At 42.0% G+C, this 18,166-nt stretch overlaps 2 protein-coding genes across 2 annotated transcripts; one reads left to right on the top strand and one right to left on the bottom strand.

The window, feature by feature from the left end:
- Positions 1-102: 102 nt before the first annotated feature.
- On the bottom strand, positions 103-5,385 carry LOC308379777 (actin-related protein 2/3 complex subunit 1A-A). Its single transcript, XM_080857036.1, has 9 exons — positions 5,280-5,385; positions 4,568-4,672; positions 3,943-4,165; positions 3,597-3,704; positions 2,881-3,087; positions 1,903-1,978; positions 1,145-1,338; positions 624-714; positions 103-192 (listed from the first exon to the last, which is right to left on the bottom strand). The coding sequence occupies exons 1-9, from the start codon at positions 5,341-5,343 to the stop codon at positions 187-189; spliced, it is 1,074 nt and encodes a 357-aa protein (XP_080713162.1). The 5' UTR covers positions 5,344-5,385; the 3' UTR covers positions 103-186.
- Positions 5,386-6,701: 1,316 nt separating this feature from the next.
- Positions 6,702-16,516, top strand: prkar1aa (protein kinase, cAMP-dependent, regulatory, type I, alpha (tissue specific extinguisher 1) a). The gene is made up of 11 exons (XM_080856732.1): positions 6,702-6,801; positions 8,326-8,507; positions 9,705-9,869; positions 10,187-10,278; positions 10,389-10,450; positions 10,545-10,591; positions 10,781-10,939; positions 11,429-11,489; positions 12,019-12,140; positions 12,420-12,501; positions 12,999-16,516. Exons 2-11 carry the CDS (start codon positions 8,334-8,336, stop codon positions 13,169-13,171), a joined length of 1,137 nt encoding a protein of 378 aa, XP_080712858.1. The 5' UTR covers positions 6,702-6,801; positions 8,326-8,333; the 3' UTR covers positions 13,172-16,516.
- Positions 16,517-18,166: the final 1,650 nt, after the last annotated feature.

Raw genomic sequence — 18,166 nt, 5'->3', positions numbered from 1 at the left:
GTAGAACAGTTTATTGTTTAAAACAATCTTGCATTTTATGAAAAAAGGTACAAAAATCACATCAGTGAGAAGAGTTTCCTTTCTTTTTTTTACATCCTTTTACATGATTGCTTGGGTTTCTCATCACAAGAAAGATGAACACCTGGGGCAGTGAAATAGCATCATCACCGATCAGCGTTCATTCACTCAGTGCTGTGGGGACAACAATAGGACACAGTCAGTCATGAAGTTAAACCACCCAAAAATTTCAGTTGTTTCTTTATATTATCTATTTATTTTATTTCTTATTCAAATTTGAATTAATTTATTTTTGATGATAATGTATATAGATACTTGATTCCTATTCCCACTACCCTGCTGCTTTGACAATTGAATTTCCCTCACGGGATTGATAAAAGTTTATCTATTCCCAAGTTGGAGGGTGTTGCGATGTGCGTTAATAACGGTCTGTCTATAATGTAACCACCGCAGCACGCCTGTCGCACTCAACCCTCCACTGCTAAGCTGACAACACTTCAACTTGACAAGATAAATTTAGTTTGGAAAACAGAAGTTGTGTGATAAGGACAATGGACATGAACTGGTGTTTAAATATTATTTTAATCTGAAAACAAAAGATATACCTTGAAGGTCCAGAGAACCATGGCTCCATCCAGGCCAACACTACTAAATTTCTCCACTTTAGACTTCGCTCCCTCCACAATTTGCAGCTGCCTACAAAACAACAAAACAAAACAAAAGTCAGATGAACAGATTTTGAAATGTAATGCATATGTAACTAATGTGTATCTAACAGGTGTTAGGCTATCAGTTCATGAGACGCAACCATTTAATATGCTACAGTTCTGTCATTCTTCAAGAAGAAAACAGCACATAGATGGTGCTATTTCCATCAGCTTGTGTAGTGCTGGTATTGAAAGCAACAAGTTTCCTGTGAAGACACTATATGTGTGTGTGTGTGTGTGTGTGTGTGTGTGTGTGTGTGTGTGTGTGTGTGTATGTGTGTGTGTGTGTTTGTGTGTTTGTGTGTGTGTGTGTGTGTGTGTGTATGTATGTGTGTGTGTGTGTGTGTGTGTGTGTGTGTGTGTGTGTATGTGTGTGTGTGTGTGTGTGTGTGTGTGTGTGTGTGTGTGTCTGCCCTTACGTGATGCTGTTCTGGTGCAAGGTGCCCAGCTCACTGTCATCCTCCTCGGTCGTTGCTTTCTTGTCCAGGTTGCGGAAGTGCTGCATGGCTGACACGTTGCTCTTGGAGGTCTGCTTCGGGATGTCCAGCTTCTTCACGAACTCCAGCTCCCCTGGGCCCTTGTACGAGAACTGGTAAGGGCAACAGTCATGACCCTGAAAGGATGAGGGAACAGATTTGTTAAAGTTTATGATTGTGTGTCCTTTGCTATTTGTTTTCTTTAAAACTTTTATTAGAACAAGTACCTTGACAGTGAGTCTCACACAGAATGGCATACAATATTATATATAATTATAATAACAATATATATTACAAGTCTATACCAAATAAAAAGAAAACACAAATGACAAAAGAGTTATCCCAATGCGTTCACATAGTTTCATAATCGATCCAGCTTGTCCAGTCAATTGTCAACAGAATGTTAATTTTAACAGATAAATTGTCCTTTGCAATTTGGATAGTAGTTTATACAAAGTGGCATTTTACGTCTTCCCCTCAGCCTGCATGTATTATATACAAAATAGACATTTCTCATTAAAATGCTATTTATATGAGAGCCACAAATAGACACTCTGACCACACGCAGTGTCTCTGGCTTGCCTGTTGAGGCGCCATTCTGTGTTTTTTTTTTAGACTTGCTGATAAGGATGGCAGAAAGCAAATTCTCAGGCCTGCAAACTCTCAGCCACCAGATATATAACGTCTACAGCTATTCTTACCGCGGCCACGATTTCAGTCTCATTCACGTGAAGCACACTCGTCAATGGTAGATGGTCGGTGGTCAGCTGTGTGACCCTGTAATGAAAATAGTATTTAGTTAATTATTTCAGTATTTAAGTTAGTAGGCCTACAATTGCCCACAGTTTTTTTTACTTTGAAGAGATCATATTTTAAATGAACATTGCAGTGTTTTGTCACTGATGATCATTTGTAATCATATGGTCGTTCTGAACAGAAAGACAGATCATTTTGCAAAACCCGGTATTGACATAAATGTTCCCCAAATCCACAGACTAAGATAACATTGGGAGCAGATAGGTGAGGTTTAGGGGCTAAAGTCAGTTCTGAGATGCGTTACCTTAGTAACCTGTAAAGGTTGAAAGATATGAAGAAGGTGAAACTTCAATCAGTCATTATTTTCTATTTTTCCTTTTAAAGATGCTGCAATGTGAAGGTTGAGGAAAAGCTGTACTCTGACATAACATTGACTTATATAATAATAATAATGATGCATTTTATTTGTAACGTACTCTTCATTCAAAAGAATCTCAGAGTGCCAACATTAGAGAAATAAACTATATTGATAAAATAAAACTAAACATAAGCATAATAGAAAACTTAGTGACAGTGATTTATCACAAAGCCAAAACGCCTTCGCCTTATATCTCTATACTCAAATTGACCTTGAATCAAAAAAACTCAAATAATCAACTATTAATAGAAATTGAAAAGCCATCCCTTTCTACCATGTAGTGAAAAGGTGATTTAGGCCTACTTACTGAATACTAACTACTTATTAATGAAAGGACACAGAGCATGACCTCTTGTAAGGCTTTCAACTATATTTGTTTAGGAAGTTTCAAGCACTCAGGTCTACTGTGATTCACACGACCCAAACTCCTATAATACATCTTATCTTTCATCAGCCACTGCAACTAGCGGTCATTAGGGATATAAGTCAACACAGCAAAGCTCACTCTTTTCCTTGAGGGGCGTCGGCCACGCTAATGCTGCTGTTGTGGCTAACCCAGGCCAAGCTGTCTCCAGAGGGGGAGAAGCACACACTGTGCACCCAGCCTCCACAGTCTTTGTGCTCCAGCAGCACCTCCCCGAAAGGCATCTTCGCTCCCCACGGGGTGGGTCCAGGCTTGTCCTCAATGTCTTTGATGTAGGCTGAGAACACCCTATCACAGCAGAGGGGGGAGTGACAGAGAGAGAGAGAGAGAGAGAGAGAGAGCGAGAGAGAGAGAGAGAGAGAGAGAGAGGGAATGAGTTTTTCATAACAAGTTGTACCTGTTAGCATGCAATGCAAACAAATGTTAGGTAGGTGAAGTATCACACAGATGAGGTGTGTTTGGAGAACAATGATGCATTTATCAACTCGATTGCAACTATGCTTCTACGTCTCATCAGAATGATTCTATTTTTAAACAGGAAGTTAAACAGGAAGTGGGTCCAGTGAACTCATAGATGAATGATCAAAGAGATCACACACACTTTTTTTTTTGCATGCAAGTTCAAAAAGTAAAACAAATGCTTTGATTTAAATTCCAACTGTGTATGAACACATTTACGAAAGAATAGATGTCCATAATGACATGCTACAAATTGCAAGATAAGACAGGCACAGGCAATGTAGTCTGAAAAGCAAGGATGCTGCAAAATAAAAATCAGAAGAGAGACTGTTTCACACCTGCAATGGAGATCAGCTGAGCCAGTGGCCAGTAGGATGTTGTTGGGATGCCAGTCAAGACTCAGCACCGTGGAGCTGATGGGCTTCTTAATGTGCTTGCTGAGCCACCTGTGTTATCACAGGAGAACGGACAGAAACAAGATGAGATGGATTGGTGATATTAGTACCTACATTAAGCAAGTAACGGAGTTCAATTTGGACATAAGGAATTTCTATTTTATTTATGCATTTTGTTTTTATTTATGTGTGTGTGTGCTCTATGCGAGAGAGGAAATCATTCCTTTACTTGGCTAGTTGATTGAAGGCTGTGTTTAGTGAGCCCTAACATAACATGGCCGGTGCTCACCAGTCATTTTCTTTCTCAAAGTAACACACAGAGATCAGCTTAGCCCCGCTTCCCAGGGCAAACTTGTTTTCCAGAGGAGACCACTTGACACATGTGGCGGCCCGGTTAATACGGACCAGAACCAGAGTGGGCTTCCAGACCCCATCCTTCAGGGTCCACACATAGGCGTTCCTGTCCGAAGCACAAGTCACAATGCGGTTGGACTCCGGGGCCCAGTCAATACCTGAGAAAATGGCAGCAAACAAACTCATGCCAGTTAGATGCATACATTTGTTGATGTATGGAGTCAATAGACAGATCCTTAGTTTATTAGTCATTAGTTTAATTACTGAATGTTTCATGCAGGTACTGTACAAGACGCTTTATGCATTTATACATGTATGTCATAACACACACACATATATACATGTGTAACAAAGCATTCTCATTTTGCCAGATCAAGACCTTTTAATGGATGAACCCCATGTGATGACTTAGAGACCAACTGAAATATTTGTGTGTCTGTGTGCAAATGTCTCCGTTCAGACGTCAGCCATGGAGCAGCCTGTGTTTGTTCAGCGTGTCACAAGGCGTTAGTGGACTAAATGACTAACGCTAGTGGCTGCTTCCTGCCTGCGGAGATTACCTGTGATACGCCCACTGTGTTCAGTTAGCTCATGGATCTTACTCCACTCCTTGCCGTTCTTCTGGTAAATGTACGCCACACTGCTATTAGGACTCACCGCAATTTCTGAAAAAAGAGGGATTAAATATTGTACCAATATTTGAGATCAGCAGCGGATCGATCACAGGGAAATGCAGGTTATCTGACAGAGAATGATAAGAATGCTCAAATCAGAAATCATTAACATCCCGAGAATAATGCCAAGGTTAGATAACGATAAGAGATGCCGCACATTTTTTCTCTCACCAGCAGTGAAGTGATAAGCCACAAATGCAATGTTTTCTGTAAGAAAAGGCTCCCACAGACCAATAATGTATATCAACTGACATCCTATGAGTGTGGAAAGTGCCAAGTGAAGTCTACATGGTTGAAATGCCAGAGGATTTTTGAGCACATCTTCTTTGAGGACATTGTATATGTTTATATGTAATACCTTGTCCACTACTTTTTTCTTATGAGGATTTATATACTCTCAACCATGTTTGACTGAAACAGTGGCACTCAGCAATTTCGTAAATGGAGGAGGTAACCTCCTTCAACTCTCTACAGATAATCAAATTGTACTCTCCTTCCAGACGATATTAATGGCTGAGAATCTCCTGCACAAATGGCATCTGCGGGCTGTAACATGAGGTATCGGGAGGCACTTCAAGCTGATGAGTTTCAGGCTTACGCGTTCTGTCTTTGTTCCAGGCGTGACAGGACAACGGCTCCAACCCAAAGTTGTAGAGGGACATGTCTCAACGAAGAGTGGCTGGAATGTGGTTGAGAGAGGAATGCCTTATTTCGCTGATGGTATGAGTCCTACAGAAAAGGTACGACACAGACTGCTGAAGGCAAATGTCAGGCTTATCCTCCAAGCACATCTCATTTAACTTATCTTAAAAATGTTCTCATTGCAAATGTGCTGGCAACCACTGTCAGCAAGACCACAATGTACAGTATTTAAATACTAACATAATTACTTATTTTCAGTCATTCTTTAAACCTAGCTGTTTTACAAGAATGCGCATAAGCCATTGACACATTTTCAGTGGTATGACATTGGCTTTGTGCTTTCCAAAGTGCTTCCTTATCAAAAGTTAAGGTCCAAATGATTATTGGTCCTTAATTATCTTAATTATCCCCAGGTATTGAACTAAATAGCCCTTCAAACTGAGGGCACATTCTTGAAACATGATACACCCATACATCTTTGACAAGACAGCAACGCACACATGTCTGTGCTCTGCTGCTCTGTTAAAAGACAGGAAAGAATTATCTGAAATTCAGAGCAAAGTTTAAATTAAGACTTAGCAGTTAGCATCACCTCTCACCTGTGCCTGTGACAGAGTGGTGGGGAACTTGAATTTCCCTCCGGTAGAAGAGCCGAAAGGCAGGCTGTGTTCGCGGACTCTGGTCAGTCTACACGAATGAAGCTCTGCCTGGAAGAGGGAGAGAGGAAGAAGCAATATAGGTGGGAGGGAAGGAGAGAATTAGAAGGAGGGTGTGTCTATATTTGCTGCTATTGGGAAAGTGCAATGGCACTACATTAAAAGCCATGACATGCAGCATGACATCTGAACAGCTTAGACTATGTGACTTGAACATTGTTGATCATAGATCATCAACGCTTTAACTATTCTTATTATGTGAGGCACTGTAAAGTTAGTTTGTCCTTCTCTCGCCCCCTCCCCCTCTCTTTCCCTCTCTCTCTCTCTCTCTCTCTCTCTCTCTGTCTCTCTGTGTGTGTTTTCTCATCACAATGAGGTTTCACAGTGAGTTATTAAACTGTCTAAAGAGATAAGATATGGTTGTGTCCACACCCTTGCATGTTATCAATTGTGTAATATAGCAGTATTTATAGTCTTACAGACTGGGTGAGAAATCAACAGGTCTCCTCATCTATGCTTAATTTCACTTGAAGGTGTCCTGCTTTATATACTGTGCTGCAGAAATAATTTACCAGCAGGAACATCATAGCACTTCTCATGTTCTCTCTGTGAAGTTATCTGAAAAAACAACACTGTACCTTTACGGTAGTTAGGGGTTACAGATTCGTCAGATCGAGGCGCATTGACGTCAATGAGTGTTTGTGATTGGCCGTAACCTTTTTCCGGTGGGGCATCCGTCCAAGGACTGTGAGAAGAGACGATAGCTAGTAAACTGTTGGTGACAGTGACGAAAGAACGTTTTTTCTTGCATATCTATTTCAGGTAAGAGGTGCAGTGCATTGTCCTTATCGATATGTTCTTTTTTTTGAGAAGTTTTGTGCATATTCTTTAGTGAAATATGTCGTTCGTGCCTCAGGATTGTTATGATAACGTAGGTTAGCTGTGCTAGCTTAGCAAGTTTCCTAAGATGGCGTTATGAGAAGTCCTGTGGCCTAAATTATAACGTTAACCAACTGTAACATACAAAGTATTACTCAAGCAGTGTTTTATGGGAAATCTGAAGCTATTCGATATCATGCTCGGAACATGCGTTTAGTGGCGTGATCGTACCGTCTCTTAGCTCTCAGCAGTGCTTGCAGTCACATAACATTTAACGATAACATCGTAGGAGGAAGTCTTCATACTTTCTCAGAGCAACGTAGGATACGACCGAGTGGGTCTAATGCAGTTCTCCTTTTAAGATGTTAGTCTGAAGTGCAACATTTATTAGATGGGTTGACTATTTTATCTGTGGGTAGTCTTTTTATATAGCAAACATTTTTAGTTGCACACGAGTTATTTGCGTAGTGGTGGGATGGCAAGTTAGTTAGCTAACAGGATAAGTGACTTAACTAGATAGCACTGGCTGGTAAGTGCAGGCGTGGAACTGTACGAACTGTACGAAGTCTGACTGTCACTTCACTATACGTCCTAAGCGTCTTCACTCTGGCCAGTGTTAGTTTTCGTTGTCTGCCCAGAGATCTTACATCTTATACACAGTGAAGTAGATAGCTTTTTAAAATCTGAAGTGGTTGGTTGAAACCCGTTTTAATGCTCAGTGGCCTCTTTATGTCAGAATAAGTTAGTTTTCGCTTTTTATGCCACCATTTTAGTTTCACTGTTATGAGAGTTTTTTTTACCTCTGACTAAGGTCATGTAGGTGTTGTCTAATAACACGCCACCCACCTGCATGTGACTGTCTGTTAGTGTTGAAATGATATGCTAAGTTTTGTTTTTGTCCTTCCAGCTTGATTTATGTTATACATTTTGGAGCAAAATCCACATATTACAGTGGGAGGTAGGCTAGTTGAAATAGTCATACCAGGATAAGGCTATGCTATGTCTTTGAAATACCTTTGAAATTCCCTATTCTCTTGGGGTGCAATCTTATTAGATAAGATTCTTATCAAATACATTTTCCACAACTGCGTTCTGCCCTTTCTCTGTTGCCTACACACCATGGAATATGTGGGCTAACACTGCATACAAAACCAGTGTAACAAGTCTGCCATCCCAAATGGTAGCTTATAATCAACAGGATTAGATACCATCATTTTTACATGTATTTGAGTATTAGTAATAGAACCTTCATTACCATTCTCCTATTGCTCCACGGACAATAGTTTATTATACTTCACTACTTTATTAAAGTTAACTCTATACTTTCATGTTGTTTATATCTGTATGTGAATTATTCTGACTGATGTATTTAATATTTAGCCTGCTGTATTTTGAATCCAAAGGGCTCAGTCTTACACTGACCAGATGTGTTTAAAGTGGGTGTGCTCCCCTCCCTCTTTGGTGTAGAGATCAGGATGGCGTCCGGCAGTTCGAGCAGTGAGGAGGAGAGGAGCCTACGTGAGTGTGAGCTCTACGTGCAGAAGCACAACATCCAGCAGCTGCTGAAGGACTGCATCGTGCAGCTGTGCACCTCCAGGCCCGACCGACCCATGGCCTTTCTCAGAGAGTACTTTGAGCGGCTGGAAAAGGTCCGTCTGTCTAAATGGAGTCTTTCTCTGTGTGTGTGTGTGTGTGTGTGTGTGTGTGTGTGTGTGGAGGGGGGGGGGGGGGGGGGGGGGGGGGGTGAAATCTCTAGATGGTATTAATGGCTTAGGTTTGAAGCACAGATGCATATTTAGTGCATAAAAATAAGTCTTCATGCCAGGATTTGACTTTTAATTTAGTCAAACGTTGTTTGGGAACATTATTCTAGTTCTTACTGTTTTAACGGTCTGTTTTTTGTGGGTAGGAAGTTTATGGTCATATTAGAAGGAGATATAAACACACTTACTTTTCAAACAGCTGTCCAGGGTTCATGATGTCTCTGAGTACATTACCAAATACATCAGCTAGCAAGCAACCTACCTTTTTTTTATGGATAGTGAAGTGAAGAGTTGGACAGGAAATGAGAGGGAGAGAGGTGGGAGTGGACAGGAGAAATGACATCAGGCCGGATTCGAAACTGTGTCCTCCATGGGCCCAAATGTGGTCAGGGCTACTGGTTGCGCCACATTGCCCCCCGAAGCTACCTACGTTTTATCTGTGCCAACTTTGCTATTAGTGGTAAAAGCTAACAGATAAAAGTATGTTGGCTCTTTACTGTTATCTTTGCTTTGAAAGTTTAGAGAACAAAAACTGCAATAGCTCCTAATGATTATGTCATGGAATGCTGCACTGTTTAGTTGGTCTGTTAGCAACATGATTCTTCAAGAAAATACAGACAGCAGTGGGTTTATGGCCAAGAGCATAAACCATCTGCGTGTTCCTGCACATGTTCATGTTGTGTTCCTGTGTGTGTGTGTGTGTGTGTGTGTGTGTGTGTGCGTGTGCGTGTGCGTGCGTGCGTGCGCGTGTGTGTGTGTGTGTGTGTGTGTGTGTGTGTGCATGCTTGCATGTATGTGTTGGTCTTGACTATATGACACCTGATCTGTCCAGGGTGCTTTGGTGAAGGATTGCCATGATAGCCTTTTGTCCACTAGTCTGTACCACAGCAGTTGGGATAGCTGTGACTGGCTCTAATACTCTAGCCGTGACTGGCTCTAATGGCTCTAATATGTAACTCTACAGCAGAAATATTCTAATTTCTCTTCCCTGGTTCACCTTCACTCTGCCTTTCTTCTCTGTCTCTCCATCATCATCTTTTTCCTCGCCTCTTTCTCTCTATCTCTCTCTCTTTGCCCCCACAGGAGGAGGTCAAGCAGCACCTTCTGCAGAAGTCAAGCTCGCGGTCCGATTCCCGTGACGATGAGATCTCTCCTCCCATGAACCCCGTGGTGAAGGGCCGGCGGCGGCGTGGCGCCATCAGCGCCGAGGTGTACACTGAGGAAGACGCCGCCTCCTACGTCAGAAAGGTAACGCTTCTCTCTCTCTCACAGCAGATCCTCTCAAAACTGCCTAAGGTCAACTGTAAGGCTTCGAGGTCATCTTAAGTGTCCTCATTGGGTTATTGGTTAAAAGGCCTCTTTTCCTCCACTGGCAGAACAGCGTGCTAATGAAGCAGTGTTTAGACTTGGTAGAGATTATAGTATTTAATACTGCAGCTCACAGGTGCCTGGATGTTGTTTGTGTTGATCCAAAATGGATGACCATTACAGTGGAGACTGCTTCTGCTTTCCCTGTGACCTATGACCTATGTTTAAAAGGATGTGGCTATGTTCTCCTTTTGTAGGTTATCCCTAAGGACTACAAAACGATGGCTGCCTTGGCTAAGGCCATTGAGAAGAATGTACTCTTTTCCCACCTAGATGACAATGAAAGAAGGTAACACTGGTGTACTTGATTTGAAGATGTTATTCTCTCTCGGTCATCTCTGGTAGAGATTACTTTTCATTCTCATTTTATGCTAAGGAAGTTCTCTTTTGTCTTTACAGTGACATTTTTGACGCCATGTTCTCAGTCACTTACATTGCTGGAGAAACAGTCATTAAGCAAGGTGGGGGCAACTGTTTGTACTCTTTGCACTTACTTTTGACAGATTTGTTACAGAAATGAGAATTGGGCCTCACTGATTTGACTTGTCTTTATAGGAGATGAGGGGGATAACTTCTATGTTATTGACCAAGGCGAAATGGATGTAAGTAGACGAATGCATGAAATTACTTGCAGAAAAAGAGGGATGGATACACAAGAAAGACATTTGTTTACTTTGTACTGTATTCCTATCAATGAGTTATATATGTTTTCCTATCAGGAAATTGTGAATTTGAAGTGAAGTTACGTTCACTTTGCATAAATAACTAGCTTGTTGTGTGTGTGTTTTCAGGTGTATGTGAATAATGAGTTGGTCACCAACATTGGAGAGGGGGGCAGTTTTGGTGAGCTAGCGCTCATCTATGGCACCCCCAGGGCGGCCACAGTCGGAGCCAAGACCAACGTTAAGCTGTGGGGCATCGACAGAGACAGCTACAGGAGAATACTCATGGTAAGACAGCTACAGGAGAATACTCATGGTAAGACAGCTACAGGAGAATACTTGTGGTAAGACAGCTACAGGAGAATACTTGTGGTAAGACAGCTACAGGAGAATACGTGTGGTAAGACAGCTATAAGAGAATACTCGTGGTAAGACCGCTATAGGACAATACTCGTGGTAAGACAGCTATAGGACAATACTTGTGGTAAGACAGCTACAGGAGAATGCTCATGGTAAGACAGCTACAGGAGAATACTCGTGGTAAGACAGCTATAGGACAATACTTGTGGTAAGACAGCTACAGGAGGATAGCGGTGGTAAAACAGCTTAAGGAAAATACTCGTGGTAAGACAGCTACAGAGGGATGCTACATTGTCGTTCTTCACATAGTTTGTGTGACCTCTGCGATGCCGTATCTTAATGTACTCCGGTGTGTGAATGAGGAAGAGTGGCCATCTTTATGTATTGACATGTGCTTCCTGTTATTCCCCCCTGCAGGGCAGCACCTTGAGGAAGAGGAAGATGTACGAAGAGTTCCTAAGCAAAGTTTCAATTCTCGGTGGGTGACGATAGTTGTAACTGTTCGTAACGATTGTCGAGTCTTTTTAAGTTTTCCGTGTGTGAAAGGATCTATTGATCTTTTGCACCCGTTGTTGAACGACATTGATTGAACGCACAGTAATGCTGCACTTATATCATAGTCAAGTGTTGTAAGCCATAATCTTTTTGTTTAAAAAAAAAAAAATCTGGTTAGTCATCATCAATTTACTGCAATAATGTGTTGATCTGATCTGATGTGATGGATAGATGTAGATAACGAGGTTCTGTTTGTTGCAGATCAATAACAGCACCAACAGAGATATCCATTAATGCCTTTCACAAGAGAGGCACAGAGATGTCATTTCCAGAGAGATACGTGGGCCAATAAATACATTGGCTTATTTGTAGCACCACTCTGTCAGAGATAACTTCCATAAATATAACAACTGAGTTGCATGTGACCTCCCCCAGTTCCTGTGTACCGATAGTTGAGCTTGTGAGGGTGAGCGCCATCTAGTGGTGAGTGATGCCATGTCCTTCCCTTGCAGAGTCTCTGGATAAATGGGAGCGCCTGACGGTGGCTGATGCTCTGGAGACGGTGCAGTTTGAAGACGGACAGAAGATCGTGGTGCAAGGAGAGCCCGGAGACGAGTTCTTCATCATCCTTGAGGTGAGGCCGCCTTATCGCTTGCTCCCTCCCCTCCTCTGCATGATTTATTAAAATGTATTTTTTTATGATTTTTTTTCCAGTTTTCCTTCTGTTTTTCCTATCATTTCCTATTAAAGTTGTGCTGTTGTGATCATTTCTGGAAACAAGAGACACGGCTTTAACAACATATGACAGTCCGAAGAAATACAGGCATGACACTGTTGCCGGGCTTATTTCTCAGAGACGTGACTATGTATGGATATACACCTCACGTGTGTGTGTGTGTGTGTGTGTGTGCAGGGAACTGCTGCTGTTCTACAGAGGCGGTCAGAGAATGAGGAGTTTGTGGAGGTGGGAAGACTTCAGCCCTCAGACTACTTTGGTGAGTTTCTGATGCGTTGATCGTCTTGTATGGCTGACACCCTAGCCAAAACTGATATCCGGTTATTAACTCTGTTTACATGAAAGAAAGTTTGAATTCCATGACGTTTTAGAAAAGCCAGTAAGAATATGCTACCCAAGACCTGACACTCACAATTGCACCACTGTTGTCATGGCTACCAAGATTGTATCCATGGTAACATGACTAAAGGTGCGTCTCTCTTGATTGATTGTGGAGATGAGGTAGCCAGAGTTTACATTACTGAATAGGCCTACAGTTTGAGGAATGTATGCAAATTACACATAATTTGCCCCTAGTGATCACAGTGATTTGTAATTCAAAAAATTGCCCCAGCAGCAACTTCATCCCTAAGTTCACCCACTAAATATTGTTACAGCACGGAAAATTGACTTGACACTTGACACCTTTTTTTCCTCTGTGTGTGTGTGTGTGTGTGTGTGTGTTTGTATCTGTGTGTGTGTGTCTGTGTTTTGTAGGTGAAATCGCTCTGTTGATGAATCGCCCGCGTGCTGCCACCGTGGTCTCCCGCGGACCCCTCAAATGTGTGAAACTTGACCGCCCGCGCTTCGAGCGAGTGCTCGGCCCCTGCTCAGACATCCTGAAGAGGAACATCCAACAGTACAACAGCTTTGTGTCCCTGTCCGTCTGAAACTGCCACTCCCCTCCATCAACCCCTTCCCCCCGTCCCCCCGTCCTCTCCTCCCAGTCCCTGGTTTTTATCTCCTGTGCCACAGGGTCCACCAATGCAAATCTGCTTTATTTTCTTACTTCTGGAGGATGTTCCAACACCCGTGTGTCCACTCTGTCTGTCCTCAGTGTTGTGTCTCTCTCTCTCTCTCTCTATAGCTTACTCTTTATCGCTCTCTCTCTTTTTTTTTTTTTCTTTTTTTTTCTTTGGTTATCTGCCTTCACGTTACATTGTAGCTTCTCCATTGCATTGTGTTAGAACGGTCTCTTCATAGGGCCAGTGGTCTGTTGTGCCAGAGATGTCTTTTAAACACGCAACAAAAATTGTGTGAGCTGTCTTGGGAGGTTAATCAAATACCTTACTCGTAAAGTATTTCCTTAAAAAAGGCACCCAACAGGTACACACTGAAAACAGAAGAGGGACAGAGAAATTCTTCCTTCCTCTAAATAGATAAAAGTTCAGAGTTCAATTTTACCTGTTTTTTTTTTTTTCTGAATTATTAAGTTTTGGTTTCTGTCTCGTATTTTACGATTTTGAGTACGTTAGGTAAGCCAAAGGCAAGTTGGTGTCTTGATTTTTGTGTTCAGTTTGTAATACCAGAGCTAATGGAAGGCTACTGAAGCCATATGCTCCACTTTGGTGTTTCATGTTTTTGCTCATTACTTGTTCTAGTTGCACATATACAGCATATAAATTAATCTATATATTAGACGCGAAATGACTATAAACATATTTTTTTGCACAGTTTATTATATAAATATAAATATATATACATATACATCTGTAGATATATATGGAAAAAACCCTTTCTATGCGCCTGCTGTTTTTTGTTTTTGTTTTTTTGCTTCTGGTTTCTGTAGGCAGGTTTGGTGGATCTCTCTCGACCATGTCCATTCTCCCTCTCATCATTTTAGTAGTGACATTAAACCCCTTTGTCCCTAGCAGCGAGATCAGGACACATCTGACAGTCCTTACGCCATGTCCGTTCTTCATGTCCTCACGCGAAAGTATGTGCATCGCCGTCCGCTTCCAAACATGTGCCAAATACCAGGTGGTGGTCTTCATTCCACAACAGGGAAGGGGGGGACTGGTCTGCTGCCAGTAGTAAAGTGGTGCTGTGAACGTTTGTTCATGGAGAAGTGTGTGGACACGGAAGAAGCACTGTTGTTTGGATCTACCACACCGGTGCGCAGTGGGGTCAGACGTGTCAATCGCTAAATATGAATGTGGGTGCTCTGATAGGTTGGTGTGTTTTATGAGGTATTACATGTGTGCATGCCGTAGGATAGAAGTGAAATCGGCCCTCTTGCAAGTCCAGGACAAAGCACCCTACCTGCGAACTCAAAGAGTATTTGTTGTCGTCTTTGCATCCCAAGCAGTGTTAAATTCTGGTCAGCTTTTGCGAGAGGGAGTTGTTGAGATCAAGGTTATCTGCCGTGAGAGTTTATTGGTAGTGTTTGAAGAATGTGGTCTTAAGCATTTGTTGGAAGTTTTGGGCTAGACCTCACATCGCCTGGTCCCCAAGGCCCCGGCCTCATGAGCTGAGCTGTGTTGTGCTACGCTGAGGTTCCGCAAGTACTTAAGAGAATGTCAGTATTGATCAGGTACCTGTTACATATGTCACAAAGTGAGAGGTCAATGCATGTTGGAGCCAAGTGCAGTCCAGCATGTGCAGTGTGTGTGTGCTATGGAGTGGCTCAAGGCATGGGGAGGGGGGGGGGGGTTAGGAAGTATGGTGACGCGCACATCTTGTACGAAATGGTTTGGTGCACAGTGCCATAAATATGACTGCCCCTTTTTCCTTCTGGCTTGCTTTCTTTCTGTTTCTGTCACTGTTCTAGTTCCTGTTTGAAGTGTTCCGACGTTGACGTTCTTTGAGCCACACATGTTCAGTCGTCAGACCTGAACAGTGCTGGTGTCAGTGGTTCTTATTCCTTCAGCTTGTTACAGGCCTGTCCTGTACTTTTATTTCAATTTTATACCATTTAATTTTATTTAATTTCATTATGTAGAAATGACATCCGCAGCTGATTTCCTGAAATAGCAAAAGCTTTTTGGTCATGTTTTTTGAATTTTAAACTGGTTGTTTCCAGACCGGGTACCATTTATATATCTGTATGCGTTTCTTTTGACTGAATTATTGTTACAAAACTTTCAGATCTTTTGCAAGTTATTATTTTTTTTTCTTAAGGAAGTATGTCATGCATTTACTGGGTGATGTGAAGTTGTGTTAACTCTTCACCATTGTAAGTGATCAGGGTGAGTTTGAAAAGGGTCACTACTTGCTTGATGAGAAAAGTCATATACAGAGCTTCCTCAGTGATTCGGTGAGGACACAGACATAGGTACAGTGTGTTGCATTTTGTGAAACATGTCCACCTTATTGAGCGTGGGATGTGAATGGCCTTGATGGAAATTTAATTAAAAGATATTTTTATGTTTCCTATCCAATATCGCCAATGTGTTACTGCAAAAAGGAAAAAAAAAGAAAACAGACTTCATCAGCCTGTGTGTTTATGTTGTTATGTTTGCCTATTCTCTTTCTCAGTTGGAAAACTTCAGGGATTGTTAGACAACAGAAAAGAAAGCAGTAGAAGAGGGCATAGTGTAAGATTTTGTGGAAGGATTTGTATTTTTTTCTGACAGCAATGAAGGGCCCTTTAGATTGAGGGCCTTGGTTGAGAAGTTCTACTCTTGCCCACTGCAAATCCCCTTAGCTTCCATCCTTATTTATCATTTAGCAGTCAACAAGCGTTTAACTATGATGCTTAACTGCCAGCAGATGTTTTAAGTTTTAGTGTGGCAAACGATTGCTTAAACAGCGAATGCTATTGGCTGAGTAATACCAGCACAGTGGTAGACAAACAGGGATTCTGATCGTCTTTCCCCTCTCACATTCTGAGGAAGCATTTATTAAGTAAACGTTTTCAAAAGCGTCCTAACGTTTATTGTTAGAAGAGAATGTGAGTTTTTGATTCATCCAACACCCCCACCCCTTAAAAACCTTACAATTTACACATACTGCTCTGGTTTTCACATTATGTTTGCAGACACATCATCTGCTGGCGTTGTCGAGTGATCGAGTTGTTCTCAGTTGAAAAAAAAAGAAAAAACATAACGGACAGTTATTGCCATTTATAGCTTTACGCTCACGCGTGTGCAATACCAATGTGTATGTACATAAAACATGGACATTGTTTGCCTTAGATGAGAGAATCAGGGCTTAGATACTCCCGTCCCCTTCCCTCCGCTTAGTTTGTAAAGTCTGCAGTGTACACAGCTGTGGGCTGACAGAGGACCATTTTTCTATTATTCTTATCCTATGACTGTAAATGGTTTGATTTTACTGGATGTGCTAAAAAGTAACAATTCTTTTTTTTTTTTTGGTATAGATTGTCCTAATGGCAGGTCAAGCAATAAAAAAATAAATTCTTAAAATATTTTTGTCCTTTTTTATAATCATGTTCTTTGTGTTTCAACAGCAATGAGTGTATGTATGGTTGTGCATGTGTGTGCCTGTGTGTGTTCCTGTGAGTATGTGTGGATGTGTTGAAATTGAGTGGGTTAAATCAATGCAGGCCTCGCTGTGAACACAAATTGTGATACACAAATCTACATCAGCATGTTTTGAAAACATTGAATGTAAGCGTCATATAGTGTCAATGATGGACTACAACTTTGCTGCTCTACTAGACGTTTCACAAACACAAATGACCCCAACATACTTCTGTAAGTTTGATAGGCTGTCACCATGGACCATCACACTGCTGCGAAGTCAGGATTCATGACCTAAACAAAGTGTGAATACCAACAAGACCTGGATAACTCCATTAGCAATGCCCAAGCCCAATTTGAATCCAGAGGAATGTTTCCAGACCACAGTGAATGTGCTGGCAGTGCCAAGCTACCAGTAGTCCCCCTGATCTTCAAGAGGCTACTTTTGAAGTGAAAGTGATTCTATGGCAGAGGTGGTGTAGACACACACACTCTGAATTCCACCTCTACATTTGACCCATCCAGGGTAGTGACACACACAGCACCCAGTGAACACATACAGTGAAGTGAAGTTACACTAACCCGGAGCAGTGAGCTGCCTTTGACGACGCCCGGGGAGCAGTGAACGGGGTTAGATGGCTCCGTACTGGGCTCAGATGTTCCCTCAGACTGCACTTCCAGTGTGTGTGTGTGTGTGTGTGTGTGTGTGTGTGTGTGTGTGTGTGTGTGTGTGTGTCAGATGTTCCCTCAGACTGCACTTCCAGGCCAGTGCTGTTCAGCTGCCGGCTCGTCAGCATCTTAAATGCCCCCGCAGTAGCCACCATGCACAAGTGACTCTTCAATGGAGATATAAATAGACCCCCAAACAAACAAAGGAGTCCATTCTCCGGGTCAGTGATATGGCTGTGGGTTAGTGTTACATGGAGGGGAGGGGGATAGATTGACATACTTTCCCCTTTAACCTTTAACCCAAACAGCTCGGGGGACAGGTGGCCCCTGTGTGTTTCTCTCACCTGCTTACAACAGCTGACTGACGCCATGATGTGAGGGTGTTAATGTACATGTAATTTGTATGCCCTCAATTGACAGCCAATAATATAGGTCAATGTGATCACGTGACTGTTGTCCATATAAACGTGATGTATGCATGAATAAACTCTCTTCCTTGGATTCCATGATGGGATCAAGTTCATACAGCAGTGTGTCTGTGCAGTTTTATATATCCGTTTACTTTCTTTATAACTATATCATTACTGGGAAATGCACGAGTCTCCGTGAGGGCAGATTCTGTTAACAGAGGGAGAGGCAAAGGGATCAAGGTGGCACCTCAATTCACATGCCCTGCAACCGCCTCAGGAATGACTGGAGCTCCATTCCAGTATATCGTATTGGTACAATCCTTGTATTGGTCCCTTGTGAATGGTTAAAGCATGATCAACTTTTAAGGAAATTAAGATTCAT

Source organism: Sprattus sprattus (assembly GCF_963457725.1).
Source record: "Sprattus sprattus genome assembly, chromosome: 18".
NCBI lineage: Eukaryota > Metazoa > Chordata > Actinopteri > Clupeiformes > Clupeidae > Sprattus > Sprattus sprattus.
This window is presented reverse-complemented; position numbering and strand designations above follow the sequence as displayed.

Coding starts and splice junctions, on each gene's coding strand:
- LOC308379777 (XM_080857036.1), bottom strand. CDS start 5,343: ATGTCCCTCTACAACTTTGGGTTGGAGCCGTTGTCCTGTCACGCCTGG. Junction 4,166..4,567: donor ACACAGTGGGCGTATCACAG/GTAATCTCCGCA, acceptor CCATTTTCTCAG/GTATTGACTGGGCCCCGGAG. Junction 1,979..2,880: donor GACGCCCCTCAAGGAAAAGA/GTGAGCTTTGCT, acceptor TTTTCATTACAG/GGTCACACAGCTGACCACCG.
- prkar1aa (XM_080856732.1), top strand. CDS start 8,334: ATGGCGTCCGGCAGTTCGAGCAGTGAGGAGGAGAGGAGCCTACGTGAG. Junction 10,279..10,388: donor CTAGATGACAATGAAAGAAG/GTAACACTGGTG, acceptor TTGTCTTTACAG/TGACATTTTTGACGCCATGT. Junction 10,940..11,428: donor GCTACAGGAGAATACTCATG/GTAAGACAGCTA, acceptor TCCCCCCTGCAG/GGCAGCACCTTGAGGAAGAG.